This window comes from Zootermopsis nevadensis, unplaced genomic scaffold, assembly GCF_977971745.1.
Source record: "Zootermopsis nevadensis isolate Lab colony 2312 unplaced genomic scaffold, Znev_1.0 Znev_ptg000010l, whole genome shotgun sequence".
In the NCBI taxonomy this organism is placed as follows: Eukaryota; Metazoa; Arthropoda; class Insecta; order Blattodea; family Termopsidae; genus Zootermopsis; species Zootermopsis nevadensis.
Window position 1 is genome coordinate 8,805,649 of NW_028259142.1, and position 19,036 is coordinate 8,824,684.

The 19,036-nt window shown below is 37.6% G+C and overlaps 1 protein-coding gene and 1 pseudogene across 2 annotated transcripts in view; both read left to right on the forward strand.

The window, feature by feature from the left end:
• Positions 1-2,028, forward strand: part of LOC110837213 (cytochrome P450 4C1) — a 19,849-nt gene extending 17,821 nt beyond the window's left edge. Inside the window, exon 5 of the mRNA XM_087346468.1 lies at positions 12-2,028. Within this exon, the coding sequence (XP_087202594.1) occupies positions 12-15 (4 nt within the window). The 3' untranslated portion in view covers positions 16-2,028. The remainder of the gene's footprint in view (positions 1-11) is intronic.
• Positions 1-16,341, forward strand: part of LOC110837211 (death-associated inhibitor of apoptosis 1-like) — an 18,483-nt pseudogene extending 2,142 nt beyond the window's left edge. Inside the window, exons 2-6 of the transcript XR_015534518.1 lie at positions 4,480-5,081; positions 5,165-5,350; positions 5,893-6,074; positions 7,746-7,870; positions 9,056-16,341. The product of XR_015534518.1 is annotated as a death-associated inhibitor of apoptosis 1-like (transcript). The remainder of the gene's footprint in view (positions 1-4,479; positions 5,082-5,164; positions 5,351-5,892; positions 6,075-7,745; positions 7,871-9,055) is intronic.
• The last annotated feature ends 2,695 nt before the right edge of the window (positions 16,342-19,036 follow it).

Here is a 19,036-nt window from a genome sequence, read left to right on the forward strand (position 1 = left end):
CTCTGTCGCAGGTGATGTCTCGGATTCTTTCTGTGTTTGGTTATGGAGTTCCTTACGTTCTTGAATGACCTGGAACAGTGTATTACACCCTGCATCATGACTGTAGGTTTGTTAAATGAATTCTTTGATATTGCTACAACATCCTATTATAATCTGACTGTCTTATGGATCCATGGACTGAAATAAAATATTATTATTATTAATAGTGCATTCTCTGTAATGATATGGGCTAGTTTTATTAAGTGGTCCCAATATAGTAGAAACCCTTACTTCCTATTTGAACACTGAGACAGACAGAAATACAGATTGAGGGACAGAGCCAGCCTCTGATGTGTCATCTCCCGTTTTCCCCAGACTCTGTGCAGTGTCCAAAGAAAATTCTTCCACGATGATATTATACCATTTTCACAGACCTTAAGAATCACAGTTGGTGTGTGTTGCACAGTCAATTTTGTCCAAGGTGAACATATGATTTGCAATTCAATCATATTTGGAATAAGGTACTTCTTACTATTTGAAGGTCACAGGTTTTTTGAAAGCAAACATTTTTTAAATTTGTAACATCATTTTAAGATTATCATGATGTTTCTAAGCTTGATGATTGTGGAGAAATGAAGTTATTGGTATGGCCATGGAACTATGCTTTATAGAACTTCTGGCATGAAGAAGCATAGATTTTATTACCTGAGAGTTGAGACATTGTGTTTGTGTATTAATTCTTTTCTGTTTAAATATATACAGTATTTCCAGATGCATCAACTTTTTCACACGTGATGAATGAGCTGTACTTAAATCTTTCATAGTTTTAAGAATTACTTTGTATTCGTCTTTATTGATAAATAAGTCAAATATTATTTGGGAGTTGGTTTATATTAAGGGGTTTATTAGTGTATTTACCTTAATTGTGGCAGTGCAAAATGTTGGCAGCCATGATTTCTCTGTCTGGACAAGTGAGTAGAAACAAAAGATGGCTGTCTTCTGGGTTGTTGCGCCATGTAGTCTGGTAGAAGTTTACCAGCGTTTCAGAGACCCTATTGGTGGAGGCAACAAGGACCTCAAAAACGTTGGTAAACTTCTACCAGACTATGTAAGACTTGAGGTTCTCACAGCGGTGAGTATGAAGATATCCGTCTTCTGGGTTATTGCGCTGTGTAGTCTGGTCGATGTTAACCAACGTTTCAGAGGTCATACTGCCTCCGTCATCGCCCTGATGACGGAGGCAGTATGACCTCTGAAACGTTGGTTAACATCGACCAGACTACACAGCGCAATAACCCAGAAGACGGATATCTTCTACCAGACTACATGGCGCATGGGTTAGAAGACAAACATCTTGAGACTCACTGCCGTGAAAACTTCAAATCCTACTGAGTACGACCTGAATTAGTTTGGCGAAGCCAAAATTTGTTTGTTTTATTTGACAGTGCCTCACACAATACAGTACTTTTCATGACAACATGTCTGGGTCATTCTTTTTGTAGAGCTTAAGTTACACCTGACTTGCATTTTCTAGAGATTGCTGTTGCAGAAAATTATTTACAACTCTTTATTCTGCCAGATTGTTTTTAAAACACTGTAAATACTAGCAAACTGATCTGCGATTACCTCGCACCTAATGCAATTGAATAGGCTGTGTGTTAAGGGATTTTATGTTCTCACAGTGGTAAGGATGATCTGGATTTTGATGTCATGTAGACTCTTAGCTAGATACCAGCATTTCAGAGAAACATACTGTCTCCACATTCAGAGGAATCTTGCAGCAAGCCAGTTTGCTTTTTGACATTGCCATCGAAACATATTTTACTCAATAGAATATATTGAATTTAGAAATGTAAAAAGTTGAAATATGTTGTTTTTTGTTTTCATAATTTGACCCACTGTTCTTATCCCTTTTACTTCTGCATAACAATTTTATATTATTACTTTTAAATTTACTGTTACCCTCTTTTATACTTTGTACAAGAATTTTATCATTGTTCCAAGTGAATTATTTAATCTGAAATAAAAAGTGTTGTCGTGTAGGGATAATGGAGCTACTTTTATATAAACATAAAACAACTCTCCTTCAAGCAGTAATTTCCATACCTTGTTAAATGTAAAGTTAAGCAAGTATCTTCATACTCACTGCTGTGAAAACCTCAAATCTTACAAAAGAAACTTTCATCTTCAAAATGATGCAGATAGCAAATGCAGTGTACTTAGAACTTTATACCCAAACCGGTCGAAGGAAAACTCAACGTCTTCTCGGGTAACTATTTTTACATGCCTCAGGTAGTTGCCATTAGTTTTGAAAATGGTTTCCCCACAACAGAGGAGTTGGTGTGTTCTGCAGTTACGGAAGGAGTTCGTTACAACTGTGCAATGCGCATTTTGTACACAATTCCACTTGGAACCACACATTCAAGTATCAATTTACGTCTATTACAACATATTCGAATCACAACTTCCCGTCGTACCTGGTGAAAACCTTCTCGTCCTATCTTGCTGGCCGGACATTAAAAACGTCCTTCTAGTCGGCCACGTCCACACGTCTTGTCATATGCTCCATTGATAACTAAAGCTGCTCTGTCCCATTCATGCAACCTGCAGGCCGTTATTCAGGTACTGATTGAGAGTTTTGAGTCTTTCAAAGAAAACGCAGGGACAGGCCACACGAATCCATTCCTTCATCCATCGCTTTACATTTGGAGTTGAAGCGTTACGTGAAGACGACACTCTTAGATAAATGACTGTTCTGAAAATATATTTGTTTCTCAAATGCAGTGTTTACTCATTCCAAGTCGAAACCGTGAGTGTGGCACCTCGAAAATGTTTTCGTATGCGTTTAAGAAGGAAGCTGTAGTGTATTTTGTGAAAGAGTCCTCGCTTTGCTGATGCCAGAGAAACTTTGTTTATTCTGACAAAAGGAACAAAGACGTTCAGGCGGAATTTGTACAGTTGACATAATTCTGCCTGCCTTTGTTAACAAAAGACCAATTTACCAACAAGGCTGATAAGATTATGAAGATTGCTGGCTTGAAATCAATTTTACGTTAATTACTTGAATAATGCTTCTGAGAACGATGAATTGTAAAACTGCTGCAGTTGCGATGGAAATAGCTGGAACTGATAGGTACATATACGATAATATCCATTTATCTGTCGCACTGCTCTGAGGACCACCAAGTGACGCAGACCAAACAGTCAACATGAAGATGCAAGTCGTGAAGTTATGTTGCCACCTACATGTAGATATTTTTGGTTAGTAAACAAGAATCCTATCCGGTGGGTACCGGGGTTCTTTCCCGGGGGTAAAAAGCGGCCAGGGCGTGATGCTGACGACCCTTCTCTTGCCGAGGTCAAGAATGAGTAGGAGCTATACCGCCTCCCCCCAAGCGCCTACATGGCGTATATGTGCATATTGCCTGTGTAATATAACGATATTATTGTCCTGCAAATGCAACGACTGTCGAAACGTAATATTCGACGCGGCTTATCGGAAGCCAAAGTACAATAACTCGAAATTCCTTGTAGTGTTCCAAACAAGTATTTTTACTACACAGTGGATGGTAGATTGTAATGAGTGTTTTGGTAATGCGTCGAATCATTGGCGTTGTACTAACCGTTATATGAAATTCATTCGTTATTTACTTTTCAATGAACCGCACAAACATGGCGGATTTGTTTGCCACCGATAAATGATTCCAATACTAGGTCTAATTAATACATTATAAACGGATTTCTTAATGATTTAAAAGTAGAAATTAAACACTATATAAACATTTCTTATTTTATATAGAACATTATTTCCACACATTCAGTGATATTATAATATTGACCTAACTCGACTTTCATTGCTGCCTAATATGGCATAGTGTGGTTTGGTAGTTATATGTTAGTGTCTAAAGTATGAACGCTAATGACAATTCATATTTAGAAATTTGTTTCGCTGGAAATTTAATGTTAATACTAGAAATAGCCTGCTGCAAGAGAAAAGTATATCGATTTATTTGCATGGTTTATGCAAAGGACGTGGCACCACTGTACATTTCTGCTTTGAATCGAATGCCATCGTCGGGAAATTTCCCACGAGAGCAGTCTAAGGTTGTGCTTACGTGTAGTCATTTGTAGGCCATCTGTATGTTAAAATTGTGAAAGGTGAGTAGCAAAATACAGAATACATAGCTGTATTTATATGTCGTATTTCGGAATTATGTGTGAAATGTTTATGGGGTCAAGAAGTATCATATACAATAATAAAGTAGGTAATGACAGAATACAATTGAGGCGATGTACGAATAAATTATTTGGATGAGTTTTGTATGAGGTATATTTTTGTTCAGGAAATTTCTAGTCAAGGTGTTGGTGTCAAGGGGCGACGATTTTTTTTTTATTTTCTTAACTGTGTTTCAATGTAGCGTCATCAGACGCGACGTTGCCTCATCTATATACAGATTTAAATGTATGTAATGAAACAAAAGTCTGTATTGTTCATTTCAGAGCTCGTGGCCGATTGTTTTTTCGCAACTGAAGAAATTTAGAGAAAAACAAACAAATTAACGTTTGCTGCTAATATCGCATGTCATGCCTCCCAGTGGCGTTAACGCAGCTCTCCCAGTGTCTATTGAAAAGAACCGCCCACATCTCAAATCCTCCGTGGACACTGTTGACAACCCTCCAGCAGATGTCACACCTTCCAGCTCCACTGCCCCTTGTGCCTCACCGCCTCAACACCACACCAGCCTGCCACTAAGATCTGGCAATCACTAAACTTGAAGCGTGAGCTGACCGTCTGAAAACGTATGAGAAATGGTCCATCTTGTTCAGGACCCACATTCTCTGTCAGCTGCTGGCTTTTACTACAAGAACCAGGGTGATGTGGTTGCAGTGTGCCTTTTGTGGAGTTCAGGTGGGACACTGGGAGGAAAGAGATGACCCCTTCACAGATCATCAGCGCTGGGCCCCATTCTGTGGGTTTGTTAGAGGGTTGCCAGTTGGAAACATTCCCATCAATTCTGATGGCCACCCTGAGAAACAAGAGAGTCGTGACTATGTCTGTGGACCATCCCTGGAGTTTAGGCCGAATTCTGGCTCGGAGCAAGGTGCGTTGCATGGCTTACACTTCAGACTGCTGCTGGTTGCTTGTCAAACTGGACACAGCTTTGAAATTTGTTTGTTGTTGCAGCTGTCAGCAGTGGGGTGCATCACAACCTTTTGACACCAGAGGAGCTGCAGAAGCATGGCATCAACCAGAGCTGTGGCCCAATGCACCCATCTCACAACACATGATTCACGTGTACGGTCATATGAGAACTGGCCTCGCTCCCTCAAACAGAAGCCAGACAAACTGAGTCAGGTTTCTATTACACGGGTAAGTCATGGCTGGTGTGTTTACCATAGCATGGCATTGGTTGGTTAAAATGTGGGGACTAAATGTTTATTTATATGAATAGGATTATCACTCATACATGCAGTTTGGTATTCTGGAAGACTAAAGTGTGCTGGTATAAGTTAAGACAGTATGCTTTAGCTCCTTCAGTGTTACCTATGGACAAGAGTACAGCGTACTGTACTGTCGAGCTTTTATAGCTGTAGATATACTTAAGCTCTTTATGAGAGCAGAATAGTGATAAAACCAGTGCAGCCGGATGTAAATGTTGATGGTGTGGTGATGTTTGGAAACTGTGTTAGTTTTTATTTTATTGAAATATTGATAGCAGTTGACCCATTCCCATTGATTGCATTCTGATCTGGGCAAGGCAGTCTTTGTATTGTACTGGTGTGTATTGCCTTCCACTTAGTTTCCAGTTTTTCTAAAGTAAACTGAGAGACACGAGAAGAGTGGCCACTTAATTGTCTTTGAGGGCACTGTATTCAAGCTCGTTTGATGTAGCAGTGTCTCTGTGCAGGCAGGTAAGGGAGACCAAACAGTATGTTTCATCTGCGGTGGAAGACTCAAAGACTGGGAGGAGATGGATGATCCATGGGTTGAACATGCAGTGTTGTTTCCCAAGTGTATGTATGTTGTGCTGAACAAGGGGCGGGAATTCATTCAAGAATGTCGTTAGCCAAAGGAAGCTAATGTTCCAGTCCAGGTGAGTATCTGGGAAAATGTTTGTTTTAAGGAAATCAGTAATGGCTACTTGCTTCTGAGCCACCTCCGTTTTCTCTGTGGCAAGGTAATGCCAATATTTGAACAGTGGTATGCCTGTAGTATCAACTGAGTACATAAAATATATGAAAGATTCATGGTAGGGGTGTATTATTCATTCTGCTACGTGCAGACCTGGCTGTTGATGAAATTGAGTGTTCCGACATGGCACGTCCGATAACTGTAGGTGGGTTAATTGGGACTCTACTGTAGTTTGTTGTGTTTGCAGTATGGTTTTGCATAGCATCTTGTAATTGGCTCATTCTGCATAATTTACTTCAAAATTTCTATTCTTATTTGCAGAACCGGTGTATGAAGCTGCATATTTATGTTTGTCACACCAAACTTGACATGTGTCAGCATAAGAGTATTTGTGTTGACGTAAATACGTCTATATTTTCAGGTCAGTGTCATTCCGCAAAAAGTGAAACGAAAAAGTGAAACTGCATTGTTATGTTACCTTGGAAACTTCAATTGTTTACTCGGCATTATTGGTACCAAGGAAACGTCATCTGTTTACTTAGCATTGTTGTTACCTATAAAACATTTCATTACATTACCTTACATTACCTTACCTTACCTTACCTTACCTTACCTTACCTTACCTTACCTTACCTTACCTTACCTTACCTTACCTTACCTTACCTTACCTTACCTTACCTTACCTTACCTTACCTTACATTACATTTCATTACACTACATTACCTTACCTTACCTTACATTACCTTACATTACATTACATTACCTTATAAACTTTCTTTCCGTATAGACGTATTTACGTCAAATTCTCCGGAACGGTGGTTCCACTGGCAACTTTTTCATGTGTGAAGAATAAGATTTAGTTTTTACTAGAACATTATGATCGCACACATACGCATCTAGTACCACATTTCACTGAATTCTCTGTTTTAATGTTCACGTTAGTGGTATATGCTGATGTTCCGGGTTGTGGGTAGCATCTCTTTGTAAGATAAGAGTTGAAACCAGTCATAACATAAGCAGAAGTATGTTTCTGTGGCTATAACATTTCTCACTGTGATGAGTTCTCTGGCCTTAGGGTAAGACAACAGACACCATTCAGAAGGTCCTGGGTTTGATCATATTTCTGTGCTCATTTTTTTTTGGTCACTGAATCCTACCTTTCTGCCACATAAATTTTGGGGAAGTGGGGTTTACCAGGTCAAGATGTGTTTCAAAGCCAGTGTTAAACCTTCTGCCAGTACCATCTGTATAAATCACTATTATTGGAGATAATAGAATCCATTGATTTTGGAAATTCATTTTAAGACTTGCATGAGTATGGCAGAGGAAAGTTACCATAAAAATCCCTGTGGACATTCGGTGTCAGCCAACATTTCTCAGCTATATTCAGTATTTTGCTTGCACATAAGTTTTCTTGTTCTTCAGTTCATTCAACCCAGAAAATTATCATGTATGTACAAGTTCATTATCTTGGAATGTTCTGTCTCTGGATGTAGAAACCGCTATGAAGTTTTATGTCTGCCTGTGTTATAGTCGTTTGAGATGGTATCACATTTTCGTGTGCTCGTAATTCAGTGGAGCCTTGATTTTGGTGAGTCCTGAACATACTCATGAGAACTGCTTCATGTTCTAGGATTTGAATAATCTGCTGGGAGACATGCAGAAGACAGAGGCATCAGCATCATCATCAAGATGTATTCAGAGAAGTGCACTTTTACCCAGATGATTGATAGGGTCTTCCCTGCTTTACTTTTAACGGTAAATGGGGAAAATAGATGGACACAGACATTTTTCCTTTCTGACTTCCTTTAAAAATTAAATAAGTTGTGTTGGGACAGTCAGACAGATGTAGAAATGGAATGCTATAGGACCTACCGCTGTGCCAAGGAACAACTCGGATGTATGTAGTGCTTATTGTCTAGATCAGTGGTATTCAACCTTTTTCGTTCTCATACCCCCAGATGTAATTTCTCTTCAACTTTGTACACCCAAAGCTGTTGGTGTATAATTCAAGTTATACATAGTATATAATCTACATCTAAAATAAATTAACTAACTAACTAGATGGCTTACCGAACCCGAAGGTTCATCACCGAATTAACCAAAGCCCTCCACCGGACCCTGTCCTGGGCCAACAAAATCCAGTTTCCTTCAATCTAAAATAAATTAAATAAATTATATTACTGATTATTCAGTGTTTATCATAAAATAATATATATTTGTTTTTAAATTTCACGTACCCCCTAAGATGTCTTTGCGTACCCCCAGGTTGAATACCACTGGTCTGGATCACAAGATGTCTAGTTGGGAACTGTCTGTGCACACGTACTGACATATATGCATAACCCACTAACAGTAATGTCTGGGCATGTGCTGCTTAGCGAGTACAGGTAAAGTGTAAAAGGTGTGACATTGGCATGTGTTTTGTCAACATGGAAGGATGTAGAACAGGTTTGTAACAAGAAAATTAAAATTATTTAGTCCTGTGTTTTGCAGAGTGCAATGCATCAGTACTGAATTCCAGTGCATTCATCTGTGTAGGCCAGGAGAGGTTAAGACTGTGATATTTGAGGTTTTTACAGTCAACGTTTGTAGTTTAGTCTTCTGGGTTATGATATGGTGTAGTCTTGTAAGTCCATTTCAATTTTTTATTTGTATAGGAACATATCACTTCTGTATTTATTCACTTTTACATTGAAGATGGATGTTTGTCAAAACTGTGGTATCTGCCCGCAAACAACACTAGTGTTATGATCTAAATAAGGAAAATGGGCTAAATGGTTGGTGGTGTGTTACATGCACGTTAAATGGATGATTGGCTCTATCCTGAGTTAATGAGTTTTACCACTGATCAACTGTTGTGTCCATGGGGGTGTGTAGTCATATGAAACAATTAAAATTTTCAGGCAGTGAGGTTCGAATGTGGGATGATTTTTGTTGCAGTAAGAAGTCCAGCCTGAAAGCATCCACTGTGCAAGCAAACGGTTGACATGAGAAGGTAATTGATGATGCATGAATCTGCCAGATTTGCTACGTGGAAGAACGGAGAGTTTTATTCTTACCTTGTGGTCACCTTGTAGCATGTGTGAAATGTGCACCATCACTTTCAACATGCGCTGTGTGCAGACAACCATTCACTGGCAGTGTAAGAGCATTCCTTTCATGAAAACCTGTGTCAGCATTGGGATACCAAATTCACAATAGGGAGCCATAGGTCGGCGGGATGTAGTTGGCCTGGAGTGTTGCCAACATGACTTGGCCCTGCTTTCTAAACTGTGTTGATGTCCGCTAGCATTTCCCCTTAAGGAGTATTCGCAACGGTGCAGGCACACGGCTCCCGTGGACATTCATATCAAACTGGCACCAAATTTGTGTTGGTGTAAAGGAATGAGATGTTGTATTTTGTATTGAGACATGTCAGAATGAATGGTTTGTAATGACATTTAAATCTACCAAAGAAAGTTTGTATGGTACAGTTTACAGATTGAGTTGATGGCTCTGTCCATGACAGGTAGGTGTCTGTGTGTCTTTGAAAGCTGGTAATTGTGATATGCACGCTGTCTCATGCGCGGAGGCATGGGCATGTTGGCATGGCAAGAGACACCTTGCCACATAGTACAGTGTATTCCGCCATGGGCATTTTTTCCAACTTATGAAAACAGAATTCTGCCCTCTGATACTGAATGACTTATGCATTGCTGATTGAAATTAGGAAATTTGATTGATAAATTGATAATTAATTACAGTTTATGTTGTTTTAAACCTTGTAGTATTATTTTGAAATTATGATTTCACTTGTTTGTATGCAAATACATATTGCAGGGAGGAAGAAAATTAAATGTACAATAACAATATATTATAATCATCATTAGATTAGAAATTCACAGCCATGAAAATTATAAAAATTTAATAATAAATGTGTGTAGGTAGAATGTTTATCTAGCAAATACCATATTTATGAATGTACAATGTGTTTTCCCTTCCCAAATTATTTATTCTTATAATTTGTATAATACACAAAACATATTTGGTGGGGGGCCTAACTCTCTTTTTTGTGCAAAGTACAATTTTATTAACAAATTTAATTTCAAATCTAATATTTTTTTGCCGGTAATATGCAGTCTGGTTTGAATTGTGTTATCAACTGTCTCTACACATATTTTCGTCATCAACATAATCATTAATCTTTCATTGTGAATTCATTGACCATGAAATCCTCACCCCTGCCCATTTAATTGGAAATTCTAGTAACTTTGAAAATGTTGTCCACAATTTCTGGAGAAATTGAGCACCATGCTTCAAAAATTCATTTACACACACAGTCAGCAGTGGTGTGCAATTCACTCCCGTGCTAGGCCTTAGTTTATTATAGCATCATCTGACTGATTTAAAATATGAGTGCATTTGGGTCAGTTTCACTATAAAATACCAGCACCAACAGAGAATGTAAACTATGTCATTGTAATATTCATACATCTCATACTACATAATTTTTTAAAATTTGTTTTCACTGCATAATTTTATTTCTTTTTAAGCGTGTTGTACACGAATAATTGATTTTTTTCATTTTGTGACCAAAAAATAAGGACGCATGCTATCTTCATTTTCTAATGATTACATTGTTGTTGCAACAGAAATTTAAAATGTAAGTTGTGTAATTATGTAGTGTGTCATATATTAAATGTGAAGAATTCAAAATTTGGAGAGTAATAAATGTTGACAGTGAATATAATTTGTGAGAATGACAGCGTTAAGAATGTTCCATTCCCACAGTCATCTTTACTCTCAAATTATGTAGTTTTTCTTACGTTTGTAATTCAAGTGCAGCTGAGCTGTGGAATTTTAACAAAACTAACTCTTAGTTCACTGTAGCTGATGTGCGAAACTGTGTGATGATTTTTTGAAACAGACCTACCTGAATTAAATCAATTGTTCATCTGAAGCATTTATTTTGACGTGGTCATTTACGAATTTTACATTGCTATTTGAAAGAATAACATGTATATTGAACTACATAGTTGTGTCACAAAACTAGTATTAGGTACGAAATTAATAAGACTGAATTTAATTGGGGTACTGGAGCAGTTTAAATAGTCACGAACTGATAAAAACAAAATTAATTACGATTGATATAAAGATGTCTGGATATTGCTATCGAAATCTGTATTGAATGATGCCCCTATCTGAAATTATCAGTTTGCTCATGATCATTTCTTCCCTGTAATTTGATGTAAAACAACTTTTGTCCCTATATTTTAGCCAGTGATGTTAGTAGCTCAGAGAAGCTCTGTTCTGCAGCTCAATAAAAGTATAATGGTGTGACTGCATGTTCTGTTTTTTACATGGATGTAGATATGCTATGCCAGCAAGCCTGACTGGTGTTACACTGTATCCAGTTGCATTGCACTCTGCCTTCTGTACCAGACCAAGATGTCATACATTCACATTGTATATTAACAAGACGAGGTTAAGAAAAGTTAGTGTTATTTCTGTCATATATTGACTTGAATATGAAATATGTCCCTGTGCAGTGATTGGAGTTTGTGTGATCCTGACATCCATCGTTAATGTAGGTACAGTTTTTGAATTGAGTGACCATTTTGCCTTCAAAAATTAAATACCAACATACTTTATCATAAAGAATATTAACTGATTTGTGATTGAATGATAAATAATAAGTTCACTACAGTCCTGGTTGAACTGATGGTATGATAGGTGAATTTAGGAGAACATTAAATAATTAATTAAAGTAAATAATCCTATGCAGAATTAATCATCTGCTTGTTTGTGTCACTTTAGAAAATACATTTTATTGACAGTTCTTTGGGTTTCTAAAGCATCTACTTTCCATGTTCTGTTGTGCTTCATACACCATGTGCTGATGGTGTTTTTGCATATGGGAATGTCCTGTTTTGCATACAGCAGTTCTGTCTGAATAATTATTTGGTTTCCTTATGCAGTGCAAATTACAGTGACTTAGTTGGTTGACCTTAATGACAGTGACATTTCACATTGAGGTACCTTTTGATTGCCGGTTATTTTGTGAACTTCAGAAAGCTCCTTCATGGCAAAGTAATAAAAATGCAGGCTTCCAACTTGCTTCTAGTGTTATAAACATCTGGAACTGCTGTCTCATCACATTCAGGGCAGCTCATTCTATGTTAGGTAGTCTATTGAGGTGAATTTATATTATGCTTATTTCCAGATTTTCATATTAATTTTACATGCATATTTTAATTGTGGATCCCAATGAAGCAAATTTTGCTATAACAGTTTCATGTTACTATGCTGTTTGGTATAACAGAACTTGTAGTCACATTTTCTCCAAACCCAGTTGTCAGAAGAAAATAAATTTGTTGGTACAGCCAAAATCACTGATTTGTGGGCTACCATATGCAGCCCCCAGTAGTCCTGGGAGACTGTTTGTACTGTTGTTGCAAACAATTGAATTCTGGACCTCGCAGCCTGAACTGGTCTGATGATAGAATGTGCAGGAAAGGCTGTAATGGTGCCAGCACGTGTGTGTATTCTGATATGTAACATTGAGATAGGGCATTCTGTTTTCCACTCTTATTCTGAACATGAAACGATGAAAAAGAGGGGGCATAGTTGTGATCAAAATTTTAAGTTTCTTGTAATTGCAAGAGGATAAGTACGGTTTTAATTATTGCATTTCCATATATAATGGAAGGAGTTACATAGTTCTGTGTGCATTTAGTGTACATGAAGATAATAGTTATGACCCCTTTTTGGAACACAACACAAGAAGAACAGACTAGTGTCAGGGAGTGCTCTTGCAACTTCAGTATGAGGCAGTTTCTTAGGCAGGTTTTTTTAACAACACTTAACGCTTGTTGTCGGTATAATATGCCCATTGGTGCCACCAGAAGTGCAAAGAAAGTTTGGTGTTACAGAAACTTAGGCTGCCATGATAATAGATGACACTGTACCTGGACAGAAGGTATGTGATAATGACAGTATCATAATTTTAAAATTACCATGAAGGCTGCATCTAGCATGCTAATCCCTCAAAATTAATTGACCTGGAACTGAAAGAAAAAGACTTATGGCAATTTCATGGTGTCACCCCAAGGTTCAAAATCATCTTTTGATATGGTATCTTACAGTCACTAATAGTTACTGACTAATGCAAAGTATCGAAAAGGTAAAATATTGTGCACCCTCTCTTTTGTTGTAAGAATGGCGGGCAACATAATGTCAATGTATAGTTACAACACCGCTTTGCTTCTCAGCACTAGCCTTTGTGCAATTTCTGTGGAATGGTTGAGGTATTTTATTTACTTCTGACTCTCAAATGCATTGCCACAGTTGGTATAGGAACATGGAATCATTGCGGTTTATTGGAATTTTGGCAATGCATAGTAAAGGCTTATTAGTTTTGCTATTGAGTGAGGAGTGTCAGTATTCAAGATTTGATTCTGTAAATTTGCATTTCATGTTTAAGAGCAATAACAAATAGTGTGGAAGTCACGCTACTAAACTACGTAGTGCAACACACTTGAAGATGTATGTCCTCATTCTTCCTTCAAGAAATCTCTGTTCATGATATATGTTTTTTTGTTTTGTTTTTTGACAGGAACCTAAATTCTAAATCTGATGAAAGTTTGTTGTGAAAGTAAGGTTGTAAGGTGTTGTTAGAGATTATTGTCAGTTGGACATGTAGTTTAGATTGGAGAAATGGATTTAAAATATGACAAGGAACTGTTTATCAGAAAATTAATCTTTTAAAATACTATTCCAATGTATTATGATGGATATATTTTGAAATACAAGTGTGTATAATTTATTGATAAAGTGATCATTATTTATTTACAAATTATGGTAATACCATTGCTTCTAACAGAGTACAGGTCACATATGTTGTCTCAGACTGTACAAATTCTATAATCATATATATTGTGGTTGCCATCTTGATTAGCAACACCAGTTTACTTCATTAAAATTACGGATTTATAAATATTAAGGACAGTAGTTAGGAAACAAAATGCAAAATATACAGTTTATAAAACTGAGGTCAGAAATTTGTTAAAGAAGTAATTCAAATCTCCTGAGGCCACATCGTTGGAGATTACAAGGCTAATGTGTCATACCACCACATTTTAAATTGAACTGGTAGTATCAATACCCCTATAAAGGCATTACATAGCTGTTTTTTTCTTTCACATTTTGATGTGAAATAATTCATTAAGATCAATATTTTCAAAGATGAGATTTTCAGTGTACAAGTCTTGTGTATATGCACTAATTTTGTAGAATTATTATATTACAAAGTCTGTGGATTTGGGGTAAATGCAGATGGTTCATAAACAACAAAAAATAAATGAGAAAGTTTACGTATATGCTGTGTTTGTTTATAATGTCATTTCAAGTGTAGAATCTAAATTTTTGTGGCATTCATGGTAACTTCTATTCAGTTTATTTAATATCCAGATAAGCAACCTGTTTTGTGCTTTGTTTTTCATTTCATGAGGTTGAACACAGGACTTTTTCATTGAAGATTACCCAACCTTAACCGTTCAATATGCATTTCAGAAAGGGAATGCTGGATCGATTTGTTTAGACGAAATGTTTGTACTTTTGAATGGAACTGCTTAGAAACTTTCCCCTCAAGTGTAGGTTTGATGTGACATTGCTTTTAACCACTTTATATTCATACACCTTCAAAAGTGGAGATGTTTCTTTACATTATCATTTGTGTAGTTTGTAAATCTGAGCTTTCAGTTGCGACAAGAAGGTAATTGTCTTCTGACATATTGCAATGTTTAGTCCGGTAGAAATTAACTGACATTTCAGAAGTGCAACTCCGAAACATCTGTGAGTTTCTACCAGACCGCAGTATCCTAAAAGATTACCATTTTCAGGTTTCTTAAATTGATTTTAGCTAATGTTCTGTCTTTGGAAAGGGGGCGGGAGAAGAAGGATAGGTAAAGGAACTTGGATGGTAACTTCGTAATTGTAGTACACACCATGTATTGGGATCAAATGGAGGAGGATGAGGTAGTTGTGGTATGCATAATGCTACATCTGGAGGGATGACTTGGAAGTTTACTCTGTCTGCCCCTCCATAGCAGAAGGAACTGTTCCTGCTATGATTCCAGGAAATAAAATTTTCCTGTGGTAATTAGTAATGTGTAATGTATGATCAGGCATATGATAGGCTTTGGGAAAACGAAGATCGATAGGAAATGTAAGCATTTGTTGGATTTTCCCACATTTAACTGTGCACAATAATAGTTTTGGATAAAACAATTACAAGTCTGATAAATCCTTTATCAGGTTGCTCTCCTGGTTTTAAAACCAGAAAGTTTTGCTGAACGCCTTCCTTCATTGTGTAGTTTTTCTGAAGGATTCTTTTATCAGTTGCTATTAAGTTCCATTTAGATGTGCATCCGTATGTGCAGTTTCACTTTTTACATTTGTATTAATAGTTGGTGCTGAAGTCTTATTCATTACAAGTTTATTTCGCTTAACTGGTGTACTAAATTCAGGTTATATTGAGGTATTCCTGTTGTGTTCCCACTTACTGATTTGTTTGCCTTATCTGCTTCTTCTTCATCGTTTCTCTTGGACTTTGACAGAAAGTCAGTTCTCAGGAGATGGTGGTCAGCTGCAAGCAGTTTGCTCCAAAAGCTGAAGTCTTTTGTGTAATTAATTTTTACTTTTGATGGAGTGAATAATCTTCCAGTTGTATCTGTGTATATTTTATGTTTAAAAATGTGTTTTGGTCTTTCAGCAGGCAGTGTTACACACAGTTTAAACAGTTTTCAAGTACAACTTTGATAAGTGTGGAATCAAGTATACATGAAAGCTGTGGTGCAAAATAACCATCCATAATATGCCTCCTGTCTGTCATAGTGCAAATTGATGCATTATGGGGACCTAGAGGAAAGCTAACAATTATATTAACTGCAAAAGTACAAATGATCTAAAATTCCTTGGTGTGAATTATGTACACAACTTACACAACCTCTCTGATTTTATGCAGCATATATATATTGAAATGGGAGTGTATGTTATTCATTTTTCTAAATCAGTTGGAGAATAACAATTTCTTTTTTCAGACCTTAAATCTTTCCTCCTCCATAACTTTCCTTTCCTCTTTCAGCAACTGTGTTCAAAAATATGACATGTATTATTTTGTGATTATGAAAAATGAAATTGTATGTATTGTTTGTGTTAATAAAGTGAAAGACACCTTTATTGATGAATCCGGAAGTGGTACTTCTACATCAGTAATAGAAATTGCAGGCTCAAATTCAGACATTTCTCTGGACATAAAAGCTTTGCAAAGTGCAGAAGTAAAAAATTCAGGTCTAGCATACAGCACAAAATATCTAAGGAGAACGTGAAATAACTTAAGATAATGCAGAAGGTTTTCCTTTATTATAAAATGGATTTTGAAAAAAATTTCTTGCCTACATGTTCATACATCACAGAACTTAATTAAATACAGGATACCATACCATTGAAAACGCTACCCAGTATCAAGTACCATGGTACAAAAATGGAATCAGAAGCATTTTCATCCCAGTGTAATGAACTCTCCCAACCTTCGCCATGACATTCCAGTGAAGTTTTTCCTGGTTACTAGGCCCTAGCCCTTTTTAACTGTTAAAGGGAAGGCAAATGTGTCCCCGATGCTTAAATAAGCACGTAAAAGTTGTGATGGCGCACTGAATGGTGCTGCTTCCACCTCACAATTTCTCAAAGAATCCATGGCCTTTAATTCTAAACGTTCCGACAATAATCTGGTGGAGTTTAATGAAAGCGCTGTTTCTTTGAAATTGTCTTTGTCTGGGGTTGAGTTGTATCAACGAAGCTTCTTCAATACGGCCGGTTAAATAAAGCTGTTATTTGTTTGTGACCACGTAACAGGAATGAAACGAATCCCCGAAATAAAGATGGCTGTCGTCTGTGTTGTTGCACTTCTGTTGCAGTCCTTGTCTTGTAATGACGATGATAGTAATATACCAATAAGTCGCGTGAAGTACGCAAAACGCTTATCCCTTATCTGTGGTTGCCCTTGAAATAAGTCTTACTGAAATGTTAGAAACACTTTGGCGATTTGCTTCTAGCAGAGTGCCCGCAGAGTTAGTGCAGGAGCATTAGACAAATGTTTCCATTTCTTATCAATGTTCGTTCCCCCAAGGCTTATAAACATGATCATTAAACGTGTGTCGTTGAGTACAGTAGTACAAATTATCTCTAGAACCAGCAGCAACCCAAAAACTCGAAACCAGGGCAGTTTTGGGGGTCTGCGACATTATTTTCTGTAATTTCTGAACCCAAAAGAACAAATTTGACTTGGAGTCGTCCATTTCGTCTTCCTTATGTTCGGCCCTGTCAGGTCTCGAACCAAAGACGGTTCGTCGGTGTTGTGCAATCTCTTCTTCAGAGAAAACAACTTTGACCTTGGCGCCGTTCTTCCATTTTGTTTACATTCGGAGCTAAAGGAACCGCCCCTACCGGAAATCGAATTCCAGCAAACTTCCCCATTATTCCGACGTTCGCGTATTTTCTCACTGGTCTCAGAGAATAAGCATCTGCACGATTAGGAACAAATCGTGTATATTTATTCTCATACTCTTTGCGAACAACCCCCAGTTTCAAACTTATGTAAGACCAGCCGAGTGTCGGCCTCGATAGGTTATTACAATATTGGCAAAGTTTATCGCCCGAAAACTCTTCACAGGCCAGATAATTCGATACGCGTCGCCGTGTGTTAGGAAGAGGCCTGCTTTAACAACCAATAAAAAGTGAAGTAAAGCAGTCCTGCTACACAGCTTGTCGGTCGCTTGAGGGGAAGAGGTCGTATAGCTCTTACACATTCATTACCCCGGCACTAGATGGGGAGAGTACTCAGTATCACGCCCCGGCCGCACTTTACCCCTGGGAAAGCAACGCGTTACCCAGTGGACAAGAGGCTGCGTGGGCCCAAGAGCCGGTCTGGATGCAGAGGCTAGAGGAAAAATCATTTTCCCCCATCGGGCGTCCAACAAAAGTCGTCCAGCCCGTATCTAGTCACTATACTGACTGAGCTATCTCGGCTCACTTCAACAACCAATAATTATGAATTTGGTTTTATTGTTTAAGATACAGTGTAAACAGGGATTATTTCCTCAAACAAAGTTACACAATTGATCTATGAAACTGTATGAATTTGTGTTTTCTTTGCGGTATTGGCTATTACTTAAGCAACTTTTGTCTCAATCATTACCTTATAATTAAATCTGTCAAGTTTTTTGAAGTTTATTTTCAAAGCAGAGAAAAAGTTTTTGCAAAATAAATAACTTCATTGCTCTCTGTACTGACTGTAAGGCCAAAGTTCACAGATAAAAACTGTCACCTTGTAGGAAGTTTTGAGAAATAAATATTCTTGGAACATGGCTGTCTTCTGGGTTGTTGCACCGTGTAGTCTGGTAGAAGTTTACCAAAGATTCAGAGGTCATTGCAGCATCCATCATGAGATGGGGCGGTAAACTTCTATCAGAAAAAACGTTGCAACAACCCAGAAGACAGCGAACTTAAAACTCGCTGTCGTGAAGAACTAAAAACCTAGGAAGATTTTCTGCTTCAAGAAAGTTGTACATTTCAGGAGTATGAAAGCACGGCATCCCACCCTTGGACCCACTAATTGTGAAAGAAGTTCGGGCTGTCGAAAGACACCTGAGTATGGCGGCACTGGACGTGAAAGTGCAAGGGATAAGGAAAGCGGTATTGCAAAACATAAGGTAACATTTCTTTTACAACGGTAGGACAGGCCAGGTGTGGCTTACTGTCGGTATTGTAATTGTATTTTTACGGAAACTGAGCAAAGATGTGGACACGCTAAACGGTCCTGGCGGTGGCAGCTTGACCTCTCCAACTCCACAACCTAAACATATAAAGTAATTACATGGAATT